The 26,070-nt window shown below is 36.5% G+C and overlaps 1 protein-coding gene across 7 annotated transcripts in view; it reads right to left on the bottom strand.

Moving 5' to 3' along the window:
• LOC131029071 (uncharacterized) overlaps positions 1 to 26,070 on the bottom strand; it is a 180,024-nt gene that overhangs the window by 137,083 nt on the left and 16,871 nt on the right. For 4 of the 7 annotated variants that reach the window (XM_057959470.2, XM_057959473.2, XM_057959468.2 and 1 more), the window contains exons 2-5: positions 14,567 to 14,638; positions 14,313 to 14,446; positions 13,954 to 14,111; positions 7,086 to 7,155 (exon numbers count right to left, since the gene is read on the bottom strand). In XM_057959470.2, the coding sequence (XP_057815453.2) occupies positions 7,086 to 7,155; positions 13,954 to 14,111; positions 14,313 to 14,446; positions 14,567 to 14,638 (434 nt within the window). The remainder of the gene's footprint in view (positions 1 to 7,085; positions 7,156 to 13,953; positions 14,112 to 14,312; positions 14,447 to 14,566; positions 14,639 to 26,070) is intronic. The other 3 variants (XM_057959469.2, XM_057959472.2, XM_057959474.2) reach the window with 2 other exon arrangements.

Here is a 26,070-nt window from a genome sequence, read left to right as displayed (position 1 = left end):
TCCGACATGTGTGAGTAGTGCAACCGACAGACACAGAGCTACATCATATCTATACCAGCCCTAGTTTCACCTACTAAAGGTACTTTGCAATTGATTTTTGGATAACTTAATTATTTCATGTCATTTGGGTCATTCCTGGATTGTTACAGCAATATTATTTGTGATCTGCACTTAATATTAATTCATAACAGTAGTCATACATGTTTGAAAAGATTTGAGCAAACTTTGTAATATCCTCGATAGTAGTAATGCCAATGGTTTCTTTTTTGCTCATTGATGTATCGTTATCCCACTGAACAAGTGAAAGTTTTGTACTTTGCTCCCCCATTGAATAAGTTAAAAGTATCATATGTTTTACCATGTATAAGTGGAAGTGTCGTGTGTTCACCACTGAATAAGTGAGAGTTCTGTATTTGCAGTCCACTAAATAAGTAAGAAGTGCCTATGCTCTTAATTGCACTCCATTGTGTCCCATCTTCAGTTGAAAAATTTTCAAAAAAAATTAGGGATGTTCATTATTCACTCTGTTGAATGAGTGAGAGTGCTTGTACTTATTGTAATGTACAGTCCGTTGAATTAAGTGTTGAGGTGTTATTTCCTTTCATTTATTGCATAGCAATCCACTAAAGAAGTGAGTTTGGCTAGGTTTCCACCTAGTGCATTTGTTGCATTTAGATAGTTGGTGTGGTCCATTACACCATATGCTCTCACCTTGCCCACCTCAGGAACTAGGTGATCAGTGTTCAGGATAGTACATTGTATCTCATTTTCAGTTGAAAATTTTTCAATAAAAAATTGGGGATGTTTATTACAGCCTAATCAAAAAATGATCAATCACTTGAAGAATAGTGAGAGTTCGTTGAAGACCTTGCAGGTTTATCCTAACCTCTTAGACATTGCAGTGATAACAGCTCCCAAGTCAATCAGTATTTGAAATGAGAGTTGTCCCTATATGTACACCAACAACAAGACTACCTAGATATGTGTTGTGACCATTTCACACATCGCCCCATGGCAAATGGGGACCCCCTCTTTTTGCTTGTTTTTCGCTCGTTTTCGCTTTCGTTTTTAGGGTTTTGTTAGTTAGTTAGTTGTCTGGATTTAGGGTCAAGCCTTAGGGTTTTAAATTTTGCCTTTTCAAGCCAGAATCCAGTCATTTTTGAGAGCTTTTGAGCTTCCTTTTCTAGGATGCAAATTTTGAATGCAATGAATTCGCCAAATTGTCTAATTTTCAATTGGAATGTTGATGCAGAGCTTAAATTTGTCTAAGTGTTGAAAAATGAAATGTGAATTTTTGTCCGATTGAATATTTTGACCAAATTTTGACGTTTTTTGATTTTGATCCTGGGCATTGGAATTGATTTGTTTTCGCCTCGTGAAGTGTTAAAATGTGAAAAATCATGTTATTTTGGCCTGTAGGAGCAAAATCGCCCCTGTCCCTCAGTGAAGGACGGGAGCTCTTTTCCAAATATCTCATTATTCCTGCAGAGTCCAGACAAATTTCGAATTGTAAGTGATGAAGAACGGCGAGATCTTTCCATTGAATATAAATTGAAGATTTTCATGAGCACCGAAACGCCTCAAGGAGGAAAATCGCTCCTGTCCCTCAGTGAAGGACCGGAGCTACAAATCAAATTTTGCCTTGTCCTTGCGAGATTTCGTTGACTTGATGATTTGAAGAGGTCCAAAGGAAGATGCTTTACCAAATGAATATAATTTGAAGTGCTAACACAAAGGAAAATGGTCCAAAATGCAAAGTTCGCTCCTGTCCCTCTCCAAGGGACCAGGGCGAAGTACCTTATAGCTCCCGTCCCTCTCCCAGGGACCAGAGCGATTTCCTTCATTATGCGAAATCCGGACAAATGTCAAGGCAAGTTTACGTTCGAAAACAAGGGAAAACATGAGATAAATGCGTTGAATATAAATTGAAGATTTTTGGGACGTCCATAACAGTGCTAAATGCCTAGTTCGCTCCTGTCCCTCAGGAAGGGACCAGAGCGATTTTTGATATAATTGATTTTCTTGCAAAGTTGCAAACAATGTCAAGGCATGAACAAATAGAGTGAAGAAGGACGAGTCCGTTGAATATAAATTTGGAACCTGGCAAAGTGAGATAGAGGCCACAAGGGAAGGATCGCTCCTGTCCCTCTCCAAGGGACCAGGGCGATTTGCTTTGGATTCCTCGTTTTGCTTCAAGTTCAAGCTAAGTCAAGACGTCATAAGATAGCATATGGTCCAAGGCATCGTTTGAAGATAATTCGCAAGGGTTTTGAATGTCCAAACGTTGCTAGTCATGCTAAAGGCTCCCATCGCTCCTGTCCTTTGGACAAGGACCAAGGCGATATCACCAAATGCGCTCATATTCTTTCAAAAACGAAGCAAGGCGAGGTCTAGCAAGGTAAGGGACGACGTTTAGAAGACATTACAACGAAGATCAAAGTGCAAACTTGCCAAGGTTAAGGAGAAAATCATGGATCGCTCCTGTCCCTCTCCAAGGGACAAGGGCGATGATCCCTCAAAGCGTACAAACACTTCGTGCAAACAAATGAAACAAACGCAAAGGGAACAAGCATAGGTGTTATTCGCCCTACAATACAGATCGAAGATAGAAGATGCATATTAAACGTGGAAATTAGAGGATCGCTCCTGTCCTTTGGACAAGGACCAGGGCGATGAGCATCCAAAAGGGACCTATGAACGTACACAAGGCGATCACATTCGAAGGACCATCAAGATGATCGATTTTCAACGTGGAGATAAAGGAGTTGGACGTAAGAAATGCAAAAATCTAGACAATAATGGTGAATCGCTCCTGTCCCTCTCCAAGGGACCAGAGCGATGAGGTACGTCCCTTTATTTTCATATTTTTGGCGCCAAATTAAACAATTCAAATTTCCTTAAATGCTAAATCGATTTAAAATTGAAAATCTTATTTATTTTAGCATTTAATATGGCGTTCTCTTTTATTAATTATTTTTTTTGCCTTTATTAAAATCGAAATCCTCATTTAAAAAACGCAAGGCATTAATAATTAATTATTTAATTAATATAAAAATCGATTTGAAGCGCCCAATTAAGCAAGTCGGCCTTGTTATCTTATTGCAAATCATTTAAAAAATGGTTTTATTTATTCAAGTCGGCCTAAGGGGTGAAAGGATGAGCGCGCTATATATGAAGGGGACTGAAATGTTCATTTTCACATCATTATTTTTATCCTTTCACATGCGATCTTGAGGGGAAGCGAAGGTGATGCGAAGTATATCATCAAGTGTGGAATGCGAATTGCGTTGAAGACCAAAGGTGGTGCGAATTTCATTCATCCAAAGGTGGCGCTTTATACATCAAGGGTGGTGCGAACTTGAAGGCCTTCGTTTGGGCGAATTTACCAAGGGTTGAAGATTCTTGTCAAAGGCGAACTTGGAGATCATTTAAGACCACGTCTAAGGCGATACTTGAAGATCACATTGAAATCCAAAGGTGGCGAAGTCAATTTTGAGGAGATCATATTGAAGATTATTTTATACCTCAATTTTGCCTAGGCGAATTTTGTTTTTGCATTCTAGGATTAGCTCTCTATCGAGGTATGGCGATTTAATTATTATTGCTTTATTCTTTCGTCGTCATATTTTAGATTTTGAAGTTTTGAAGTTTTGAATTTCTCAGCTCAATCGTTTATTTTAGGAAATGATAACTCTAAAGACTTATCATGAGGTTTCCTAAAAGCTTATCTCTCTTATTTACGCTATTTATTGCAAAAATCTATTTCTTATAATGAAATGTTGTGTAGGTATGGCGACCCCAAAGGCGGGAGCATCCACCAGCCGCTCGGCTCTCATGAAAGAAGATCAGAAGACCGAAGAAGTGGAGACCAAGATCGTGTCGAAGTGGAGCAACATTGGAGATACAAACTTGGGGAACTTTAGCACGAAGAAGTTCCGAGAGGTCCCTTACATTGGCAAGCCATCACCTGTCGCCCGGAGAATAATAGAGAGTGGCATCATTAAGGCGGCCGGTTTTCCTCCAGCTATTCAGTGCCACGAGTTGATGATCGAGTGTGCCCGTCACTACAATCCGATCCAGGACAGAGTATTTGACGTACTTCGTACCATTCTTGGCAGAAGGATCGAGGTCGAGACAGATGTGGATATTCAGGAATTTGAGGATAGAATCAAGATCATCTTTCGCAAGGACGCAGATGTTACGGATGAGCAGTATGATCAGATGTATGCCATCATGCTCCTGATTGATAGAACAAAGGAACTTGAACCTACTTGGGACGCAGCTCTTCTAGATGCATTTGATCAGGTTATCCACTTAGAAGAGAGTATCAAGAATCTTCCCGAGATTCCAAACACAGAAATCGAAGGAATCGTGACAAAATTCATTGCATATGCTAAGAAAGAGAATTGGAAAGGGAATAAGATTCTAGATGAAAGGTTGTTACAGATGACATGACATCTTATTTCTCATTGGTTGATACCTCCTAGATTTTTGTGCCAAATTTAATATTTGGCTATGCATTTAATATTGTTCAGTAAAAAGGAGGTCATTTGTAACAAACCCTAATTAGGGTTTAGGTGTCATGATCTTGTCTGTTGATTTATTTTCAATCTGGACCTTTCATTGTAACTGGGGATGCTATTTATACCCCCATTTTTCATTTCATTTGGGAATAATGTAATAGATAATAGTCGAATAGTCAGATAAGAGTGAAATAGAGAGATTAGAGTTAGAAGCAATTTTTATTTTGTAGCAAGATTGAGTCTTGAAGAGAGAAATTCAAGCAATTGTTGTATATGATGACTTGGAAATCAATGAAATATTGAAGTTATGGTGTTTTGTTGCAAATTTCTTAAGTTATCTTCATGGTTGTTGGATGTACTTGAATCACGCTCAATCGAAGTAGTTTGTTAATTTGAAAGACTAAGTGTGAGATTTGATATTTGGTAGGATTCGCAATCCAAACCACTAGCTTCTTGCTGATTGTAGGAACGCCTTGCGTGGTCGACTGGAGAACATTTTGAGTCCTTAATCTTCAAGCATTTTCGTATCTAGGATATGTACCTTCGTAGTAGTGTCCTTGGTCTTTGATGCATTGAACATCATTATTACCTTAGAAGATCGCACTAATTTCAATTGAGTTGTTATCTTATGGCAAAATTGAAGTTGGTTGAGTCTTGCCAAATCTCATTCATGCTAAGTCATTCATAGGGTTAGACTAGATTAGACTTCCTTAAACCCTGTCCTTTTGCCATTTTTTTGAAAGTTCCTTTTAGTTTAGTAGAATCTTCGAGCCTTTGGAATCCGTAAGACGCCTTGGAGGAAACAGCAAATCACATCATACCACTAAAAAGCTTGTCCACACGTGGAGACCCCACTAAAAGAACCTTGGAGTCCATCTAACTGATCCTTATTGCAGATCTTCAGCAGTTAGAGACTATTTTCTCAAGAGAGGATAAGATACCTATTGGTATTTTATTCTGTGTATGATTGTGTATAAAATACACGTCAACAATATGAATGCTTAAAAACACTTACCTGTCCAAGAATAAGATCAACCAACTTCAAAATTGCTTTAAGGTTTGAGGATCTTGTTTCTTCCCACATTTCTTAATACAAGGTTCCTTCACAATTTATGTTAAAGTCATTAAATAGTAATAGTTAAATTGTTATTAGTCATCAGCTTCAATAAAGCCATTCCAACTTTAGGATACCTTCGCATGTTTTTCTTATTTGTCCTACATTCATGGCACAGATTGTCTCTCATACTTGTAACCCTATATAAGAAAGCATTTGCTTCTTATTTTGTAAATGAATATCTTGGTAATCTTTACATACTCAATTTGCATAATATGGTATTAGAGCTTATCTAGAACCATAAAGTCTATGAAAGCGTGATGACTTAAGGACTGCTGCCCACAAAAACAGATTGGGGGATCGCTAGCATAGCACAGTGAAGAGCCAAAAGTTTTTGCAAACCGCATCATACATAAAATCTGTATGAATTTGCAGGGAAAAGTTTTTAAAAACATATCATGTTATATTTTTCAATTACCAATCATGACATTTTTTTTGGTCAAAATCACAAGAAGGCATCTAGTGAAAATAGCGGGATTTTTCAAAGAAAAATCATGGACCTTTTATTGCTAAAAATCACAATTTCTACTAGAAATTGCGAGTCTTTTTCATCAAAAATTTCTTTTCTTGCATCAATTAGATGGGAATCGCATTGGATAGATGTTAAGAGCGCATTTCTTCTATTGATTCAAATAAAGAAATATATATGCCACAACACAGTGGCTTTTCCAAGCTTGGACTGGAGCATGTTCTGTGCAGACTGATGTAACTGTATAGTCTCAGCAAAGCTCCTAGAGTTTGATATGAAAAAAATGACTGATTTTTCCAAAAGCAAGGTATTCTTCTTAGCAGTTCTGATCCAAGTCCACAGATTCAACATATTGGTAACCACATTTGAACTATGGTCTTGTATGTTAATGACTTAATAACTTGGAATTTTTTCATTACTTTCTTGGAATGTAAGTATGGTAGTTGAAAGGAAAGATATAAAATATATTCTGAACATAATGAAAATATTCCATAAGAAGGATTCTAAACCAGTATCTACTCCGTTCCAAATGGAGAATTTTGAACTTTGAAGCCATGGAACAAATATGCCAGAAATATAAATAAATAATGGGAAAAAAAATTAATAACACAATAGAAAGATTTTCTTTGGCAAAACTTTCTTTGCAACAGGGACAAGAAATTATATTTAAATCTTGAACAACATTTCCATGATGACACTGGAATTGTGAATATGATTGTTGATGATGAAACAAGTAGAAGGGTTCCTTCTCCCTAGCCATGCAGCTGTACGACCAAATAATGCCACAAAAACTATTTATGTAGAGAAATGCTTCTATTTACATTTGTAATGCAATGTGACTACCTTATAGTATATTTGGTCATAAAATAAGATCCTTAAAGCTACAAAAACAAAGCTTTTAATTCAGCCCAAACTTTAAACTCGGTTTCCTTTAAAATTATAGAAATGAGTGATTGGTCTTAAATTCAAGTAAACTTACTTCTGATATGCTTCTTTATGAGTACGGCGACCTGACTTCATGGCATCATATACCACCACAACTTTGACACCTGTGCACATATATCACAAACAAGCTTCAATACTCACAAAATCATGATCTGATCTTAGGTGTGTATAGTTTTTCAAGCTAAGACCTTTACAACAGAACTTTCATCCTTTGCATGAAGGTTCTAGAATCATTAGTTATCATTATGATGCAAATATAGATGATAAATTGAGATTTGCCATCACAATCGTCAAGTCATTAAATGGCAACAATGTCCCATGGTGGTTCTTTTGATCAATACAGAACAACTTTGGTAGCTATGTGTATGTATTTAAAACAAGCTTTGGTGACTTGCAAAATGGTATTTTGATATTGAGTGTTGATACTTTTTCATGTTGAGAACTTTAAAAGAGAACCTCCACGCTTTTCCCATGAAGGTACTAAATTCATTAGTTAGCTTTTGATGCAAAATTTTATATGAATGAAAAATTGAAATGGGATATTTTGCTATGCTCTTTGTAATGATACAAACAGTTTCTACTCATGACTTTCCGACCTTTCAGAAAATTAGTTTCCTCACAAAAATTGCTAGTCACTTTTTTGGACTTCCAAGTCTCATGAGTTTCACAAACAAACTCAAAGTTGAGATTTGTTCTTTTAAAAATTAGTTATTTTCACAAGCTCAAAGTTGAGATTGGGCTGGCAATGTTGATGAAATAAAAAGCGCAAGTAGAGGTGCATTCTTTCTAGGCAATAGTCTTATATCATGGTTAAGTAAGAAACAGGCTTCAGTTTCCTTATCCACAGCAGAAGCAGAGTATATAGGAGCAGCCTCTATTTGTACTCAGGTCCTTTGGATGAAGCAAACTTTGAGGGACATCGACGTAGAATATGACCATCCAATATCCATATTTTGTGATAACATGAGTGGAATCAATATATTGAAGAATCCTGCGATGCACTCCCGAACCAAACACATTCCAATCCAATATCATTTCCTAAGGGAGCAGGTGGTAGATCAGCAGATGAAGTTGATGAATATTGCTACAAAAGAACAAATTTCTGACATCCTCACAAAGCCTCTTCCAAAAGAAACTTTTGAGTACCTTCGACAAAAGTGGGGGTGATTTCCTCTTCATTTAATCACACTGATGAGATGCATTATTCAAGGGGAGCTCATCAATGCATTATCTTACAAATCCAAGGATTCCTTTGCCATTGATATCAAAGCAGGAAAGTAAGAGAGAGGGAGAATTAGAGATAGGGGAACATTAGAGATCCACAAATTATTTCTATGAGAGGATGTCAAAGGAGAAGCCTTAACAGGATCGGATATCCTACTATCGAAGCATATCATGGGCCAAAGGCCACTAATTGTCTTCCAATCATGGGTGACCTCATCAGCAAAACATTAGCAGAAATATAATTAAATCGGTACCCAAACTAGACTTTAAATTGTTTTTAATAAATAAATATGTATTCTTTTATACTGGCCGACCTTCCTCAATCTTGGCACCTTGAAAGATAAAAAAGAAGTTTAATTTTATGGGTTGACCTTATGAAGCCACCCACTTTGGGATTAATTTTTAAAATAGAAAATAATATTTTTTTAAATAAGGGGCTGACCCCGCATAAGATATCGCCCAGCTCTTGGGATAATAAAATAAAATTATCATTTATAAATATGGACGACCTCTTGGAATAGATGCCTCTCGTGGGTAAAGAGGCACTTGGTGGGGGTACGAAAGAAGGAAATTTGGTGGTACAAAATGCAAGCAATTAATGAGTATCTTTCCTATTCATAGCAGATTTAAGAGCAAAATTACATCAGACTTTATGAGCAGACATTAGAAGTTTGTGAGCAGATTTAAGGAGATATATGAGCAGATCTATTGCAAATCTATAGCAAAACTTTCAAGGAGACTATATAGAAGACTTAGAGAAGTTATAGAGGCTTACCATACCAGCATATGGAGTTGATATATATCAGTCTATTGAAGATTCAAATCAGCATTTGAGCACAGATATAAGGCAATCTTGGAGCAGTCATTATTGCAAATTTATAATAGATTTATGCCCGATTGGAGCAGAATTTGGAGCGGACATTACATCACTTTTGGAGCAAACATCAGTGTAGTTTGGAGCAGTCATTGGAGAGGTCGTTGTCTTCCAATTTAGAAGAGATTGGCGTCTCTTCCTGAGTTGGTTCTCATCTGTGGGGATTGGTGTCTCCAATGGGTCGGTGCCTAGAAATATAAGTGGCGACTGGTATCTCCAGCAGGTTGGTGCCTACAAAGTTGTAAGAGAAGTATTTATATATAAGCAAATCTTTTTGTTGTGGTTTCCTCCACAAAGGATTTCCATGTAAATCTTGTGTTCTTAGTTATTGACATTTTGAAGTTGATATTATTGTGGTAGTTAATTTGAAAAAGTTAAAAAGGATAGTCTTATCCTAGGGGAACTTCATACATAGGCTTCTGGTTTTTCTGTAGCAGGAAATAATAAGGCATGAGAGTTAGTCAAATGACATGCAATAGGATTCCACCTCCATCTTGGTGAAAGCTCACATCAAGTTGCATTAACTTGTGGATTTTCTGGTTATCTCTCTGCTACATCTTGCTTATGACTTGAGAGATTTGGATTCACATAGGTTCACATAACAGACTGAGAATCGCATGGTAAATGATCCTAAATATTGCATCTAAGTCGCATCAAATCATGACTCAAATTGAAATCCATTCATTAGGGTGACATGTTCCCAAAGACTGCATGGTACTTGCTCCTATGGATCACTTTTAATCACGGTTCAACATCAACATCAAGTTACATACACCACTTCCAAATTCATTCATCATCCTCTCTTTAAGATACATTATGTTCTTGTGTTTTCTCTTCCTCTCCTGTTGGGGGGTTCAACAATCCCTTATTTGGGGGGCTTTGTTTCTATCATTGTACATGGGTACTTGATAAAGCCTAGTTGTTGGGACCCATTTCTCAATTTTCATTTCTCCTAAGTTGTGCTTATGGAGGGATGCGGTGTATATATTTGATTCACCTTATATATGTTTCTATCCTAAGTGTTGTAATGTCCCCATTTGGGCATTTCCTTAATTTAATCCTGAAACAACAATTACAACTTAAGGTGAGGACTATAATACAAAAATTGCCCAAACTGAAGACATTTTATTATGATATTTAACTTAAAATTTTAAGAATAATTCAAGGATAGGACTTATATTGATAACACAACCTTGCAGTCAAGGCAGGGAGATCCAATGAAGGACAGCCCAACCTTGCAGCTAAACACATAAACCATGCAAAGCATACCTGTAACCAGTAATAAGGTGCCAAAAACAGCAGAAAGAACAACCGGTAACAACACAGAAGACATAACCGGTAAACAATGTGAATGAATCTTCTTACAAACTGAAAAATCATACATGCCACATGCTGGATCGCAGTCCAGGATACAAACAATGCTTACAATGCAATTACAAGATCCGCAGATCATCTTCATATCAAATCGGCTTCCGGTAACAGTCTACCGGTTCTATCCTATTCTGGACCTCAGCCTTCCAGCCTCAGTCCTACTGGATCAGAATCCAGCCGGTTCTACATCTTCGCTCAATCTCAATGCTCAATCTTCAACTTCCAACTTCTCTGATATGACTTCCCCCAAATGATTCACAAACCTCCATATATATACCGCCCACAAATAATTACAACTTAATCAAGTTGACCCAAAGACCAACCGGTTCAAGAAACGTGCAACGGTAACATGTCGACTCAATCACTTAAAAACAATCTTCAAAACACAAAACGATGCACAGCCCTTTGGGAATACCAACCAAGGCCCAAAGCATCACCTCCAACGATCCGCAAGTCATGGAGATCAATCGCAACCCGAAATCACCTTCGCTCAACACACAGCCAAGTTAACCGGTAAGAACACATCAACCGGGACAATACTAAAATCCACATCTTACCGAAAACAAAGCCAAAAGCTATGAAACTCAAACACGGTAAAGACCATGAACACAAGGGAATAAACCCAAAACCACAATGCTAAACACTCCAACATGAAGAAATGCCATGCTCAGAAGCAACACGACTGAAAACTGCTCAACCGGTAAGAACTAGACCGGTGCTCCTGCATCATTTTACTATGATATTTAACTTAAAATTTTAAGAATAGTTCAAGGATAGAACTTATATTGATAACTTTCTCTGATTTGAGTACTTGAGATATATGCCTTAATGTTATACAATGCTTCTGAACCTCCAAATTGCAACCATAATAAATTCGATTCTTCATAACTTATGCAATAGTTCTCCCTTTTCAATCTGCTATCATTTGATCATAAATCATCTTCATTTGTTTATTCTATTGTAGTTGAAATTATAAATCTGCTATTTAGTCAGCTCCAAGTATCCTATAACTCTTCACAAATATGTTTCAATCTTAACTGTCAAATCAGTCCATGAGTCCTTCGTAATCAGCTTCACCAAGTATTCATAGATTCTGCTGAAGACTTTTTCATATATCTGCTCATGGATCCTTAATATAATTATATTTTTAATGTCACCACAAAACTATCCTTTATATGATATTATATTGAGGAATATCCATCCTCTAAATATATACTTCTTTATTTTACCCACACATATTTCTCTGCCCCTTTTTCCAATATTTTTAAATCTTCCAATTGGATCCCATCCTATTTAGTGGAGCTGCTGCTAAAAACAAAAAATAATTGTGGAATCTCCAAAATCTTTTCTAATTGATGCAATCACCATTTGAGTATCCTTTTACTATAAGAATCTGAATAATTATTATTTGGGGCCCACATAGCACTTTTGGTAACTTATTCTAATATTAATACATCTAAATTACTTTTGAAGTCCTCTTTCTTTAATTTTGATATCTGTGTCAGACAAAAAACCCCTCCACGTGGTGCTCCTTCCTTTTTAGTCCTGGTTCCACATTGCAGGATAATAATAAAGGTTGCTCACTTAATATATATATGTTTTTCTCTCTTCCTTGGAATAATTCTACGTCTGATCCCCTAAAGATATGCAGATGTAATTGATAGCATCGTTCTGTGGTGAGACATTGCTGTTTCATTACGTATAGGTTTATGCTTACAACAATAAATCATGATATTTTTTGGGGAATGGTATTCATCCTCCTAAATATCTTATGAGAACGAATAGTTGTATCCTTTCTTGGGATAGACACGTCCATTCCTTAATCACATCTCATCATGAATAATTGTTATTGATTTAATCGCACCACTTGATATAACAACTGTCTTTTGTTATTCACTGGGTTCAAGGAAATAATAATAAGACTAGTATAATGCCATTTCTATCTTGATCGTTGTACTATTACATGCATACAGACAAACACACACACACACACACACACACACACATACATACATGTATGTATGTATGTATGTATGTATGTGTGTGTGTGTGTATGTATGTATGTATGTATGTGTGTGTGTGTGTTTTTGTATGTATGTATGTACATACATACATACATACATACACACATACACATACACCCATACATATGTATGTATGTATGTGTGTATGTATGTGTACACACATACACACACATACATACATATGTATGTGTGTACACGTACATACATATGTATGGGCGTATGTGTGTATGTATGTGTATGTATGTGTGTGTGTGTGTGTGTGTGTGTGTATATTTTTTAATTGTATTATTATTTATTATTAAATTCTATTTTAGAGCGGACATTATCATGTTTGGATTGTTTAGATGGGGACATCACAAGTGTGATATTGCTTCTACTTAATAAATTTACTTAAGATGATTAGGATATTTAAATATTCTCACCTAAGATGCTAACAAAGGCATGTATACATTAACTTGAGGTACGTAAGGGCCACAATTGCCTTATCAATCCTTGATTAATTGTAGTTAAGTGCCACATCTACTTACTAAAGGCCACGTTTGTCTTAGTCAAGTTGAGTGAATAATCCACAAATTGGCAATCAATTCTTGACTTCATAGTTAGATGGAGTTAACTGATCCACTGATTGAAAATTCAACTCTTGACTTCATTGTTAGACTAAGTAAACTAATCAGTTCATTGGCACTTAAATCATGAATACTAGACATGTCATTTCCTTGAGTCATGCATGCAAGTGGCCTATTTATATGTACTTCATCCATTCATTTGATGGCTGATTTGGTTGATTTGATTTGATTATTAATTTCCTCTATTTAAGAATACCTTGTGTTGTTGCATTTTGCATCATTCGTTTTGTGCTTGTAACTTTTGGAACTTTCTTTATGCAGCTAGATTCGGGATTGTATAATTGGATCCCCACCAAATCTTACATCAGTAGCTCAAGATGTCTTCAATTGCATAGCCTACCTAAGGATCCTCAAGATTTTCAGCATCTATTTTTCGGTTTCCATATTTTCATCCTGTTTATGTATCCATTGTGGTAATTTAGATCCCTCCCTTTTTAAGGTATATGTTGTCAGATGAATGGACCCTTAATACTTTATCACGTCACTATTAATATCTTTGCACAACATGGCATGTCAGAAATAATCTGCAAAGTCTACATGCTAAAAAATAACTGCAATATTATAGTGTATAACCCTAACATCAGTTTCTTGTGATTGCCATATGGCTATATCTAATGTGGGATTGTTTTCAAAAAAAGAAAGTGATTAATAACTTGTAATGTTGATGTCAGCATATTTTATTGATTCACTTAAATGAAACAGAACTATTCGACACTGTAAACTGATGAGCAATAAATATATTATATTATAAAAACCATTAGATCTCATGGCAATGAAACCAACCCCTCACTGCACTGAAGCATATTAATTCATCCACCAGCTGTTGCCGTACTAGTTCAAGTCTTCCTTCGTAAAAATGTTTCTTCAACTTCGGCCAATAACCACATACATTATATCCATCTACAAGAAGAACAGGTTTTCCTTTGAAGTTCTTTTTTTTACTGTACACAAGCATCAGTAGAAATATTCAGCATTTCTTCTCAAGTTAAATCAGAAGCAAAGAAGGTCATTAAACAGCTCCTATATATTGTATGTGCCTAAATAATGCCAATTTATTCATATTGTCACAAAATATTATAAGTGCATTTTCGCATATCAAAACATATTATGTAAAAGTCAACAGTTGACTTAAGTAACCCTACTCATTAAGTTTAGGAGGGTCTTCATATACATCATCCTCAGTTGGAAGTTCCTTTTGATTCTCTTTTTTCTTGCGATATCTTGGAGTGGGCTTTGGAATTTGTGAGTTTGGCCAGTCTGACACCTGTAAGAGTTTCTGACAAAAATTACATGTTTCAGATGATAAACGGATTGTTTTAGTAGGTCAAAATTTCATGCAATGATTATCTCAAACACAAAACTCCCAAGAATTTGTAAAGTTCAATAGGAACCTCACCTTTTGCTGCTTCAGAACTTGCAAGTTTTGCTTCACATTCGAGGTGATTCTTGGGGCTTCTGTATCCTTCTCCTGGAAAAATAAATGCAAACTTCATATGTTGTTGAATATCACACATATTTTCTAATTCAAGATACTTTAGTTAGCAATATCTTGGAAGCAATTTTGCTCATAATACTCATTACATGGTGATTCCTTCAAAGCAAAGACAGATCAACTTTATGATACCAAGATCATATAACACATGTGGCAATTTATGTGATGTACCAATTTCCAACGGCCTAACTTTCTTTTTGATATAAACTTGAAGAAACAAGATGAAGAGTCACTCTAGGTTTGATCCAGAGGAGCTAAAATTCAAATTTTTAGTCCCCGACAGTTGATTGTTAGTTGATAGCTAATTTTATTATCATTCAGCAATAAATAAAATGAGTTAATTTGTGATTCGGTATTTAGTCCACGACAGTTGGTTGTTAGTTGGTAGTTACCGACAATTGGTGCTCCCAACCAACATCGGTCTTATTCTATATTTCCTATTGTACTATCAGTATCTCTTCCCACATGACACATCACCTTAGGACATGGTCAAACCCCTTTTTATATAATAACCCATTATTGAGCTGGAAGGTTTTCTTCTTCAAGGCTAGCTTCCTTCTCTCTCTTGGTGGCATCTCCTTTGGAAAGGTGGAGGTGGACAGATATTCTCTATATTTCTTGTACTATGGAGGTAGTGCTGCAATATGAAACAAATAAGCATCTAGGAAGTCTTCACTCACTCCCTAAGGTGGTTCACCTAGCTTAATTGTTGACAATTGGTCATCTATGACATGACTTTTTCCTTAGCCAAACAATAATGGTAAATGTGAATTCTTGCAATAAAATAGTGATGCCAAGGGTTGAAACAGTAAATCCGATATTAAGAAATGGAGACGAAAAACTCCATATGAAGGAATTTATAAGACAATGTTTCTAAAAAAGAAACAACCATAAACAGAAAATTAGAAACTATGTGAACAACAGAAACTAACTAAAGGTGTTGGTGTAAATAATTATTCATCATGGATATAATTACACTATACTTAAGTTTACTTAGGAAATGCATTTCATAGTAGTTTGGGTATGAGACACTTGGGTGTTTGTGCCACATTGGGATAGTGTGTGTAGGAGAATTTCCACCTTTTGTGGACTTATCTTGTTGTTACATTCCACATTCAGTGGGTGATCCACCTCATGTGGAATATTATATTGTTTCTCCTACCTACCCACACATATTTCCTACCTACCCTTGTTTCTTATTGAGCCACATGTCATGTTTGTGTGCTCACATATCCATATAGCCTTGCCTATATAAGCAAGCTCATCTACATTGTTTGTATGGGCAATCATTGAACGATTGATGATCCTGTTGATCAATATTTTCATCTTGATACAATACAATTTATTCCTATCATCTATTTTGTTCTGTCTTATTTGTGCTTTCCATTGCCTCTTGATCTTGGCAAAATCTCACAAAAGGAATAACTAAATAATCATTAAATAATACATTAACTACTGGTCATCCTATCAACTACACCAAGTTGCCCACTAAATTTTACAAACTTAACCGGGCTCAAAGACTTGGTGAGAATGTTTGCAATCTACTCCACTGTTGGAACATGCTACAAGATTACAGTTCCATCTTCAATGAGTTGTCTACTGAAATGACAATGAAGCTCTACATGTTTGGTTTACTCGTGGAAGACTGGATTCTTGGCAAGTTTTAGTACCCCTTGATTGTCACAAAACAAGGATGAAGGACCTACTTGAGACATTTTCATGTCAGAAAGCATCCTTCATAGCCATACTACCTCACATGTTGCTTTATGTAATGTCCCCATTTGGGATTTACCTTAATTTAGTCCTGAACAACAATTATAACTTAAAGTGAGAATTGTAATACATTTATATAATTTCATTAATTCTAAAGACATTTTACTATAATATTTAAATCATAATGCTAAGAATAATTGTGGAAGATGGAACTTATCTTGATAGTTTTCTCTGATTTGACAATGGATTTAAGCTGATCATAAATCTCCCATAAACAGGTACTATTTACTTGCAATTCTGCTATCAAATTCCTCACTACAAATCTGTTATAAGACTCCTTATATCTGATATAACCTGATCATAAATGTGTCATGAATATGATCTCAAACTCCTTATATTCTTCTCATCTAATCAGCTATTTGTCTGTTCATGCTCTCTTATTTATATGCTTTGGAATGATACAGTTATTCATACAGAATTGTATTGAAGCGAACAATAGGTCTATAATTATTATATCAATGGCTTAGTAAGAGAATGTGGAGTCAATCAATCCTTACTGCCAAATGTTCTTATGAAGCTGAGATCTAAATTGATTATCCCTCTCCAGTTCTGTTCCACATAATAGATCTGATATATCCCTCAAGAATCACTGCCTTCTCAGGTATACATCTCCTCATAGTAGATGTGTCCCTTCTTAACTAAATTGCTGCCGTATCAATATAATCACTGTTTTAAACAAATGACTGATTTTGTAAAGTAATCGCTGCCTCTAAACATATTAATTAATGCATATTATAATCGTTGCTGTCTGGAGATGTATTGATGTCCAATCATAACTACTAAACTTATGGAATTCTCACCGCTGCCTTGCTAATCACCAGTATTCCACTTTCTCCTTATCTCCCGTCCTAATCCCCGATGCCTGATGGAAGAGATTTTAATTCCCATCTCATATCTTGTTGAATGAATAGTTACATCATTTAAGAGACACCTCTCTTCAACTTAAACAAATCAGCTTATTACTCAACCCGCACCCTTCAGTAATTAATATCATTTGTTATCTTTATTCAGGTCTAATTGATGCCTTAGTTATCTTTATCTTCATAGGCGGTGGAAAGAAGATTTCGTGGACACCGACATCCCTTAATCATTATACTTGGTCTTGGTTAAAACATTCCTTTGGAGACAAATCGTAGCCTTATGATACCACTCTTGTTGAATATCAATGTCTATTGTTGACGGGGCAATCTCTGACACCAGCAGTCTACTTGGTATTTGGTTTAATAATTAACTTTATTTATTGATCAGGATGAGTGCTATATTATATATTGTTTTTATTGAATATTTGTTTTCTAAATTTATTTATTATTATATTTGTTTCAAATTACTTTGTTGTGATAATGAATGTTTACTTATATATTTATTATCGATCAATTACAGCTACACACTGTTATTGATCAAATATTTAAATATCACTATTTTATTAATATGTCATATTTATTTATAATATTAATTTATTTTATTTAAATATTTCAAGAATATTAATTAATATTTAATAAATAAATATTTAATGATTTCAAGTAATCATTTGTTGATAATTATTATATTAATTAATTATAATTACTTCATTTAGGTTATATATAATGATCAAAGAGGGGACATGACACTTTAACAGTTCCCTGATACTCTACTTCAATCAAGGTAAGAGCTACTACCTGTTGCTTCTTACTGGTCCATGTGACTACACCCTTACCAAGACTAAAGACATACCCAGAAGTAGACTTCTTGTCATCAACAAAACCTACCCAATCTGAGTTTGTAAAACCAATCAGCCGAGGATCTTTGCTTTTTCTATACAAAATGCCAAAGTCGGGTGTCCCTTTCACATATCTTAGTACACGCTTCGTTGCAACCCAATGTTGTGCTTTAGGGGCTATCATGAAACGAGATATGTAGCTAACAACATAGCTAAGATCAGGTCTAATGGCTATAAGATAAATGAGACTGCCAACTAGTTGCCTGAAAGTTGACTCATTCACCACAGGTGAATTTGATTTGGCTGATTGTTTCAACCCTTTCTCCATGGTTGTAAATGAAGGTTTGCAATCTGTCATCCTGAACTTATCCAGCAAACTCCTACCATACTTCAATTGAGAAATGAAAATGGTGCCACCTGTTGGTGAATGTTTTATCATTCACTGAACATTAGAATAAAATGTCAAGGACACTCTACCCTCTCTTGAACAAAATCACTACGTGTGCCAAGACTGCAAAGAAAGACCACACGACGATTCCAAGGTTTATATGTGCAAACGGGCAACTTTATGTTGGATAACTTCCTTGGTTATGTATGCTAAAATACAAGGGGGACTTACGCTTGGCTTGTTCAATTCACAATGAAGCTCTATCAATTGGGTCTTGGATCATGGACTTCAAGAAAACTGAAAACGAGATAAGGGTTTAGAAGTTCTAATCTATTCCTAAGAATTCAAGAGACGGTATTGACTACGTGAAACCAATAACCATGCTTTGCTTCGCCATGCTAGGACAACTACACAAAGTGGGTGCAATCTTCATGGGGTGTGCTTATGATTTTCACGTCGTGAATAACTACCATCAAATCGAACAATATTCATCCAGACAGAAATTAAGCATCCACAAAGTAGGCTCAAACTAACTTTACACAATGAACAAAATCATCTACTTATCAAAAGTATGAGCGGAAGATTCACCATAAATCAATACTTATCAGATCTTGCATTCATCTAACATACATGAAATAAAATATAAACTATGACAAGGGATAAGAACCATGTAAACTCCAAAATAATAGAAGTAATCACCATCAATTTGAACAATGCATTACTTATTACTTTGGCAGTCAAACAACAATTTGCTTATCTTAACATATTTTGCAACATGCTCCCATGTTTTACAAATGAAGGGCAAGCTCAATTTTTAGGCTCCTCAATTACAATTCAATGGCCAGGATTGATTTCAAATCAACGGCTAAGATTACAAAATATAACCCTAATTAGGGTTTGTTACAACTAACTCCCTCTCGATAATGAGAAAATTACATTTTGGGACAATTGTCCTTTTGTTAAATATAAACCAATAATAGAATAGAAAGTTATTGCATTGTAAAGTGTGCCTTCTAGAAGCCTTTGTGGATAAGTCAAGTTCATTGAACCTGGACATGTTGACTTGGAACAATCTAATTGGTTGGAAGATGATGAGGCGCCACCTCAGCGTGTTGGATGTCCTCCTTGGTCACTTTGTTCTTTTTCCATGTACTTGCCTTAGAATATCTTTCCTTGCCAACGACTTTGTCCTTTGCGCTTGCTTCCTGCTAGCTTTGATCTTGGATTCCCTTCCTCTGAATTCTCCAATTTGTGTCAAGAAATTGTCTAAGAATGGATATCTGTTTGGAATACTCTTTTTGTCACCATCTATTTTTGGTTGGGAGCTTGTCTTTAATTCTTTAGGAGATGAAATCCTTCAAGAAGTTGCCCTAATTGCCTCAATGAAATCCTCCAAGAAGTCCGAAATTTCTTTCTATATTTTCGCCAAATCTAAAGACTTTTCTTTCTTGATGCCTTGTAATTCTTTCAAGTGCCCTAAATTTGGAGAAGAATTCTTCTGTGCCTTTGCCACAATGGAGGAATTTGGAAATTTTGGCTATTCAATTTCATTTTGTGACACCTTCATGCGAGCCCTCCAATACCTAGCCAAGATTTTGGCCATCTCTATGCTTGAATGAACTTTGCTTGTGGATTTGTCTTCAATTCTGAATTTGGCTTGTGTTAAGTGAGACAAACTCCATCCTTGGACAAGGATTTTACTTTTCCTCTTTATTCCTCTTCATTCTTCTTGTTTCCTTTCCAACACACAGTCAAAATTTGACTCTTCTGTTATTTTCTCTTGGCAAATTCCAACACTTGGGTCAGACTTTGGAAATTCCTTTCCTTGGGTAGGTAAATGTGTTGACAAAGAGTCTTTAGAAATTCATGTGTTCAAAAAATTTCAAGTGTTGAATAAATCTTTGTAAAATAATTCTAAGTGTTGGATGAATTTTTGAGAAATAATTGTGTTGGATGAATTTTTGAGAAATAATTCTAAGTGTTCAAAAGTTTTTCTAAGTGTTGGATAAATTCTCTAACCTTCCAAACGTGGACAAACCTTCATCCATGGCGAATCCATCCATGTGTTAAGACATTTTCACATATTTCTTAGGCAGATTTAACCTTCTGTCATGCCATGTTCTCTCTCCTCTTGGCGAACTTTGCCATTTTTCTCACCTCATGCCTGACCAACTTTCACTCTATTATGCCAATTTTAACTAAGTGTCAAGGCGGAGTTCATCTTGCCTTGGACAGGTCTTAGGCGGACTTCATCTTTATCATGCCATGCTTGGGTGAACTTTGTAGTTTCTAGGCCAAGGTTGGGGGGACTTGGCACCTTGTCGGACATCTTCCTCATGCCATTGGTAGTTGGGTGGACTTTGTGAACTTCATACCTTCCTTGGGCGGAGATTGCACTTCTTGTGCCATTTTGTGGCAGACTTCATCTTTGGCCAGCCATGTCTATGATATGGAGGGGGCAAAGTTCATGTGGCTTTGGACATTCCCTTTCCTTGCTACACAGATTTTATCTTTGACAAGACATTTTGCAATCATATGGCATGGCGGACTTTGCCATCTCTTGGACATATCCAACTTCTCCTTGGGCGGACCTTGCCTTGCCTTAGACAATTTGCTCATGGCGGACTTTGTGTGGCCAAAGACATTGTCGTTTTGCTTGCTTTTCCATGGCAAACTTGAGGATAGGTTGGACATTTCTTGATTTTGGCTTTGGCGGAGTTGAGCATTGTTTGGACATTTTGAATTTATAGCATGGCGGACTTCACATTTTCCATGCCATTCTTACCAAGTGCTAGGTGGAGTTGACCATGTCTTGGACACTTTGTTGCCCATTTCTTGGCGGAGTTCATCATAGATTGCACATTTTCAACTTTTCTTTCAATCCACCAACACTTAGCCAAATTTTCCTTCATCTTCCTTGGGCAGATTTGCTTCTTGCTTAGGGAATTTCCTTGACACTTAACCAAATTTTGAAATTTTATTCTCCAAGGAATCATAGCCAATTTTCTGAATTTTTTCTCCCCAATGTATCAACACTTAGCCAATTTTCTGAAAATTTCCTCAACGGACTTTGCACTTGTGTTGGACGTTCTTCCAAGGGAAGGCGGACTTCATGATGGCTTGGATGTTGGAAACTCCTACCTTGAGCGGACTTGCTAGTTGGCTAGACATTTTCTTGGACATTTCCTTGGATTTAGACATTTTCAACTTTTGCCATGGCGAACTTTGCCATTGTCCAAGACATTGTCTAGCTTTGCCAAGGCGAACTTCATATTAGCTTGAGACATGGCCATCTCCATTATAAACAATTGGATGAATTTTCTTGCCCAACAATTCATGTTTGTTTGGAACATTTGGATCGACACCCTATCTAGAAATTTTCCTTGCTTTTTATGCTTGGAGACACAAATTTTTTATTTTGAAGATAGAAACTCTGTTGCCATGACCTAAGCGACCCAATCTGAGGTCAACTTTCAAAAAAACTGAAAAAAGCAAACAAAAAAGTTGCTTCTCAAATTGGTCCCAAACTACAAAAAATATAAATAAATAAAAAATAGGAAGGTGTCAGAATTGACCCTAAGCAGTTGCATTTTTCATCCTTTGGGCCTTCTGAGCACTTTGATGGTGTACAAACACTATTCTGAGCATAATGTCCCCATTTGAATTGGATGACCACTCTAAAAACTCTAACTCCTCATTGCAAAAAGATTGGTGATTAGCAGTTGCGACACCAAGGCAAAACCCTAAAAAGCAAAAAAAAACGGGGGGTCCCCATTTGCAATGGGGTGATGTGTGAAAAGGTCACAACACCACCTATCTGCCAAACCTCTACACTGAGACAATAATGTAGAAGTCCCAAATTTGTCATATCAAACACCTAACTCAAATTCAATTTGATTTTCTCAAGCAACTATGCTCCATTACTAGTAACAATGATATCATTCACATAGATGACAAGAAAAATGATGTCATTACTCTTGACATACACGTTGGGATCCAAAGGACTTCTCTAAAAGCCTTGTTCAACCAAATATTGATCAATCTTGATGTACCATGCCCTAGGGACCTGCTTCAGGTCATAAAGAGCCTTCACCGGTTTGCATATCTAGTGCTCTTTTCCTACAACATTAAGGCTGCATCATGTAGACCTCTTCCTCCAAATCAGGATTACCTTTTGCCTCTGAATAAGTCTAGGCTCATAAACACTTTGAATGGTGGCCATAAGAGAAAAATTGACTGTGTTCTTCTTGCTCTTGCCTCTAGAAGATCTACCCTCAACAAGCTCATCATCCTGAACATAACCAATAAGCTTTTCCCACCACTTAGGCCGAAAAGAAAAACCATCTACTTCCAAATCAAGAGTATCAACATGACTCAGGCTGCCTGGAATAAAATCATCTGAATGTCGATACAAGTTTTCCTGAGGGAAGTCTGGTGGAACAATGTCATGGCTAGGAGATTCCACAAATTCAAGTTCAGAATCATCAAAATCCCTCCCTTCAAGTAGAACTAATGGAAGCCTAACACCTATATCTTTTGTCTGCAGAGGTTGATCTTAGGACACTAGATGGGAGAAGAGAGTAGAAAGGAACCACCTTCTTCGTTAAAACCACATCTCTACTCAATGTGAGACGATCAGTGTCCATAACAATTTACCAATAGGCCTTATGATTGTCACTTTAGCTTGTAAGCATCAACTTCTAACTTTTGGAATCCAATTTGGTCCTCTTTGCATCGGGAATCCAAACATATGTTGTTGAACCAAAAACCTTGAGGTGGTTGATTTCTAGTTTCCTCTGAGACGAAGCTTCCTTGGGAGTCATCTTCTTAATGGTATGAGTGCGAGACCAATTTATAAGGTATACTACAGTATACACTGCCTCAGCCCAAAACTTTTTACGCACATTCTTGTTTTCTAGCATACACCGAGCCATCTTTGTTATGGTTCGGTTCCTCCACTCAACAACACCATTCTTTTGAGGGGTATAGGGTGTAAGTTGATGCTTGATATTGTGTTTAGCACAGAAGTTCATGAATTCAATGGAACAGAATTCACCCATTATTTGATCTAAGAGTTATGATTTGATGTCCTGACTCTTTTTCAACTAAGGCTTTGAACTTTTGAAATTCATTAAACAAATTATTTTGCTTTGAGAAAAAACACCCACATTTTTCTACTAAAATCATCAACAAATAGAAGAAAATACCTAACACCAGTGATTGTTGCCGTATTCATTGGTCCACAAACATCTGCATCAACCACCTACAATACCTTGAATGCTCTCCAAGCTTGTCCATCTGAGAATGGAATTTGATGTTGCTTCCCTGCTTGGCAAGCTCTGCACACACCATGTGTCTGCTGCTAAATCTCAAGTAAGCCCTCTACCAAATTCTCTTGAACCAACTGAGAGAGAGATATGATAGGTTGAGATGCCCATACCACTAATACCAAAGTGTGTTGATGGAAGAACTCTTCACAGCCATCGCAATCTTCTGAGACTCTCTAGTATCAACCAGCCTATACAATCCATGATCTTCAAGACCAACTGTTATTGTCTTCTTGGACTCCTTATCAATAATGTGGCACTTGTGTGCACTGAAGACAATATCCAACTTCGGATAGTGTCACATCTTTTGACTAACAGAAAGCGGATTGAGCTCCATGCCTGGAACATAGCATATGTTGAGAAATATGAGATTTCTCCCCCCAGATGTAATTTGAACGTTGCCCTTGCCAACAACCGTAAACTCTTCACCTCCTCCAAAGATCACAGAATCGGAGCAAGCCTTGTACTCCATGAACCAATCTCTTCTATGTGTGAAATGTTGACAAGCTCCAGAATCAATGTACTAAGCAAATGATTTGACATGGTATGCTGGTCTTATGGCCATAAATGCATAACAGGCAGACTCCTCCTGCTTAGTATGCTCAGCAACATGGGCCTTCTACTGAGACCCTCCCTGGTTGGATTTCTCATTAGCTAATCGTTTTTTGCACCATTTCTTCATATGGCCAAGCTTACCACAATAATGGCATGTGATAACCTTCTTGGAGTTGTCCTTAGGTTTGATTTTGGCTTAAAGCAATTGCCTTTTGCCTTCGCCTTTATCTTTGGCTTTGGCAATAAACGCTTGTTCTACAATGGATGTTTCATTGCTATTCCCAATCTGTTGTTTCCATCTATCCTACTGCAGAAGCTTGTTGCATAGGTCAGCAAACTTCAGGTCAACATTCGTTGATGTAATGTTGAGTGTTTTAATGAAGTGTTCGTAGAATTGTGGTAATCTTTTTAGCGTGATAACCACCATATCCTCTTCTTCCATCATGCGACCAATAGCCTCCAATTGATCGCAAATATCCTTGATCTTCATAAGATGCTCTTGCAAGGACATCTTATTGTCCATCATGATTGAAAACAACATATTCGTCAAAAACAATGCTCAGCTCTTGTCTGACATTTCATGGAGATCCATGCGTCTGAATCTCCACACGTTTCTTGCTAGACGACACTTGTGGAAGCATGTCGCTAGTGACTAACAACTCAATGAGCATAACCGCTTCCCAATTGTGCTCATCAAACTTGTCTTGGTCTTTTCCTGCTGCCGAGGGATGAGCAGTCTTACCTAGAACAATCTGGTCTAAACACCGGGATTCAAAGATAGTGAGCATGCATTGTTTCCACGTGTTGCAATTCTTGTTGTCGAAGCATTGATTGCTTTCCAACATGATGTTGGTCAATGACACCATCCCTCCCGCTTTCTAATGCACGAAAAATGAGGTAAAACTTCAACAATAGTGAACTTCGAAAATAAAGCTGATTTTTGTAGTCAAAACCTTGACAAGAAACTCGAGGCACAGATCTTGAGGCGATCAAAAAAAATACCCCTAATTTTATTATTAAAAAAATCAATCAAAAAACAATACTGCCCACGGGTTGCAAAACCCTACTTAGATCTCAAAAAACACTTCTATAAAAAAAAGCTGCCAACAAAACCCTAGGTGTATGGCACAAACCCTAGGTTTTGTGGAAACCCACGATTATTAAAATATGGGCATACAATTCAGAGGTCGTGCTGCTAGAAAAAAAAGACCCACAAAAATCCACGATTTTGTTTCATGCAGACAAAAGAAAAACCCTTGAAAATTATCCTTCAAAATTGCAAAGAATGAACTTTTGATTTTATTTCAAAAAAAATGGAATCAAAAAACTTCTGAAAAAATTCATTTCCAAGATTGCCACGAAATTTTGTGTTAAAAATTCGCCAAAAAAATCTAACCATCTCTAATACGATGAAATGGTAAATTCGATATTAAGAAATGGAGAGGAAAGACTCCATATAAATGAATTTACAAGACGAGGTTCCTAAAAAAGAAACAATCGTAAACAGAAAATTAGAAACTATCTAAATTCTAAACAACAGAAATTAACTAAAAGAATAACTAAATGACTGTTAGATTGAAAGATGCCAACTGCTGATTGGCACAATCTGACAGGTTTGTTTAAATAAAATTCTTTGACCAGCGTGTAGATGTTTTGGGTTTTGAAGAGA

This window comes from Cryptomeria japonica, chromosome 3 (genome assembly GCF_030272615.1).
Source record: "Cryptomeria japonica chromosome 3, Sugi_1.0, whole genome shotgun sequence".
NCBI classification, from domain to species: domain Eukaryota; kingdom Viridiplantae; phylum Streptophyta; class Pinopsida; order Cupressales; family Cupressaceae; genus Cryptomeria; species Cryptomeria japonica.
This window is presented reverse-complemented; position numbering and strand designations above follow the sequence as displayed.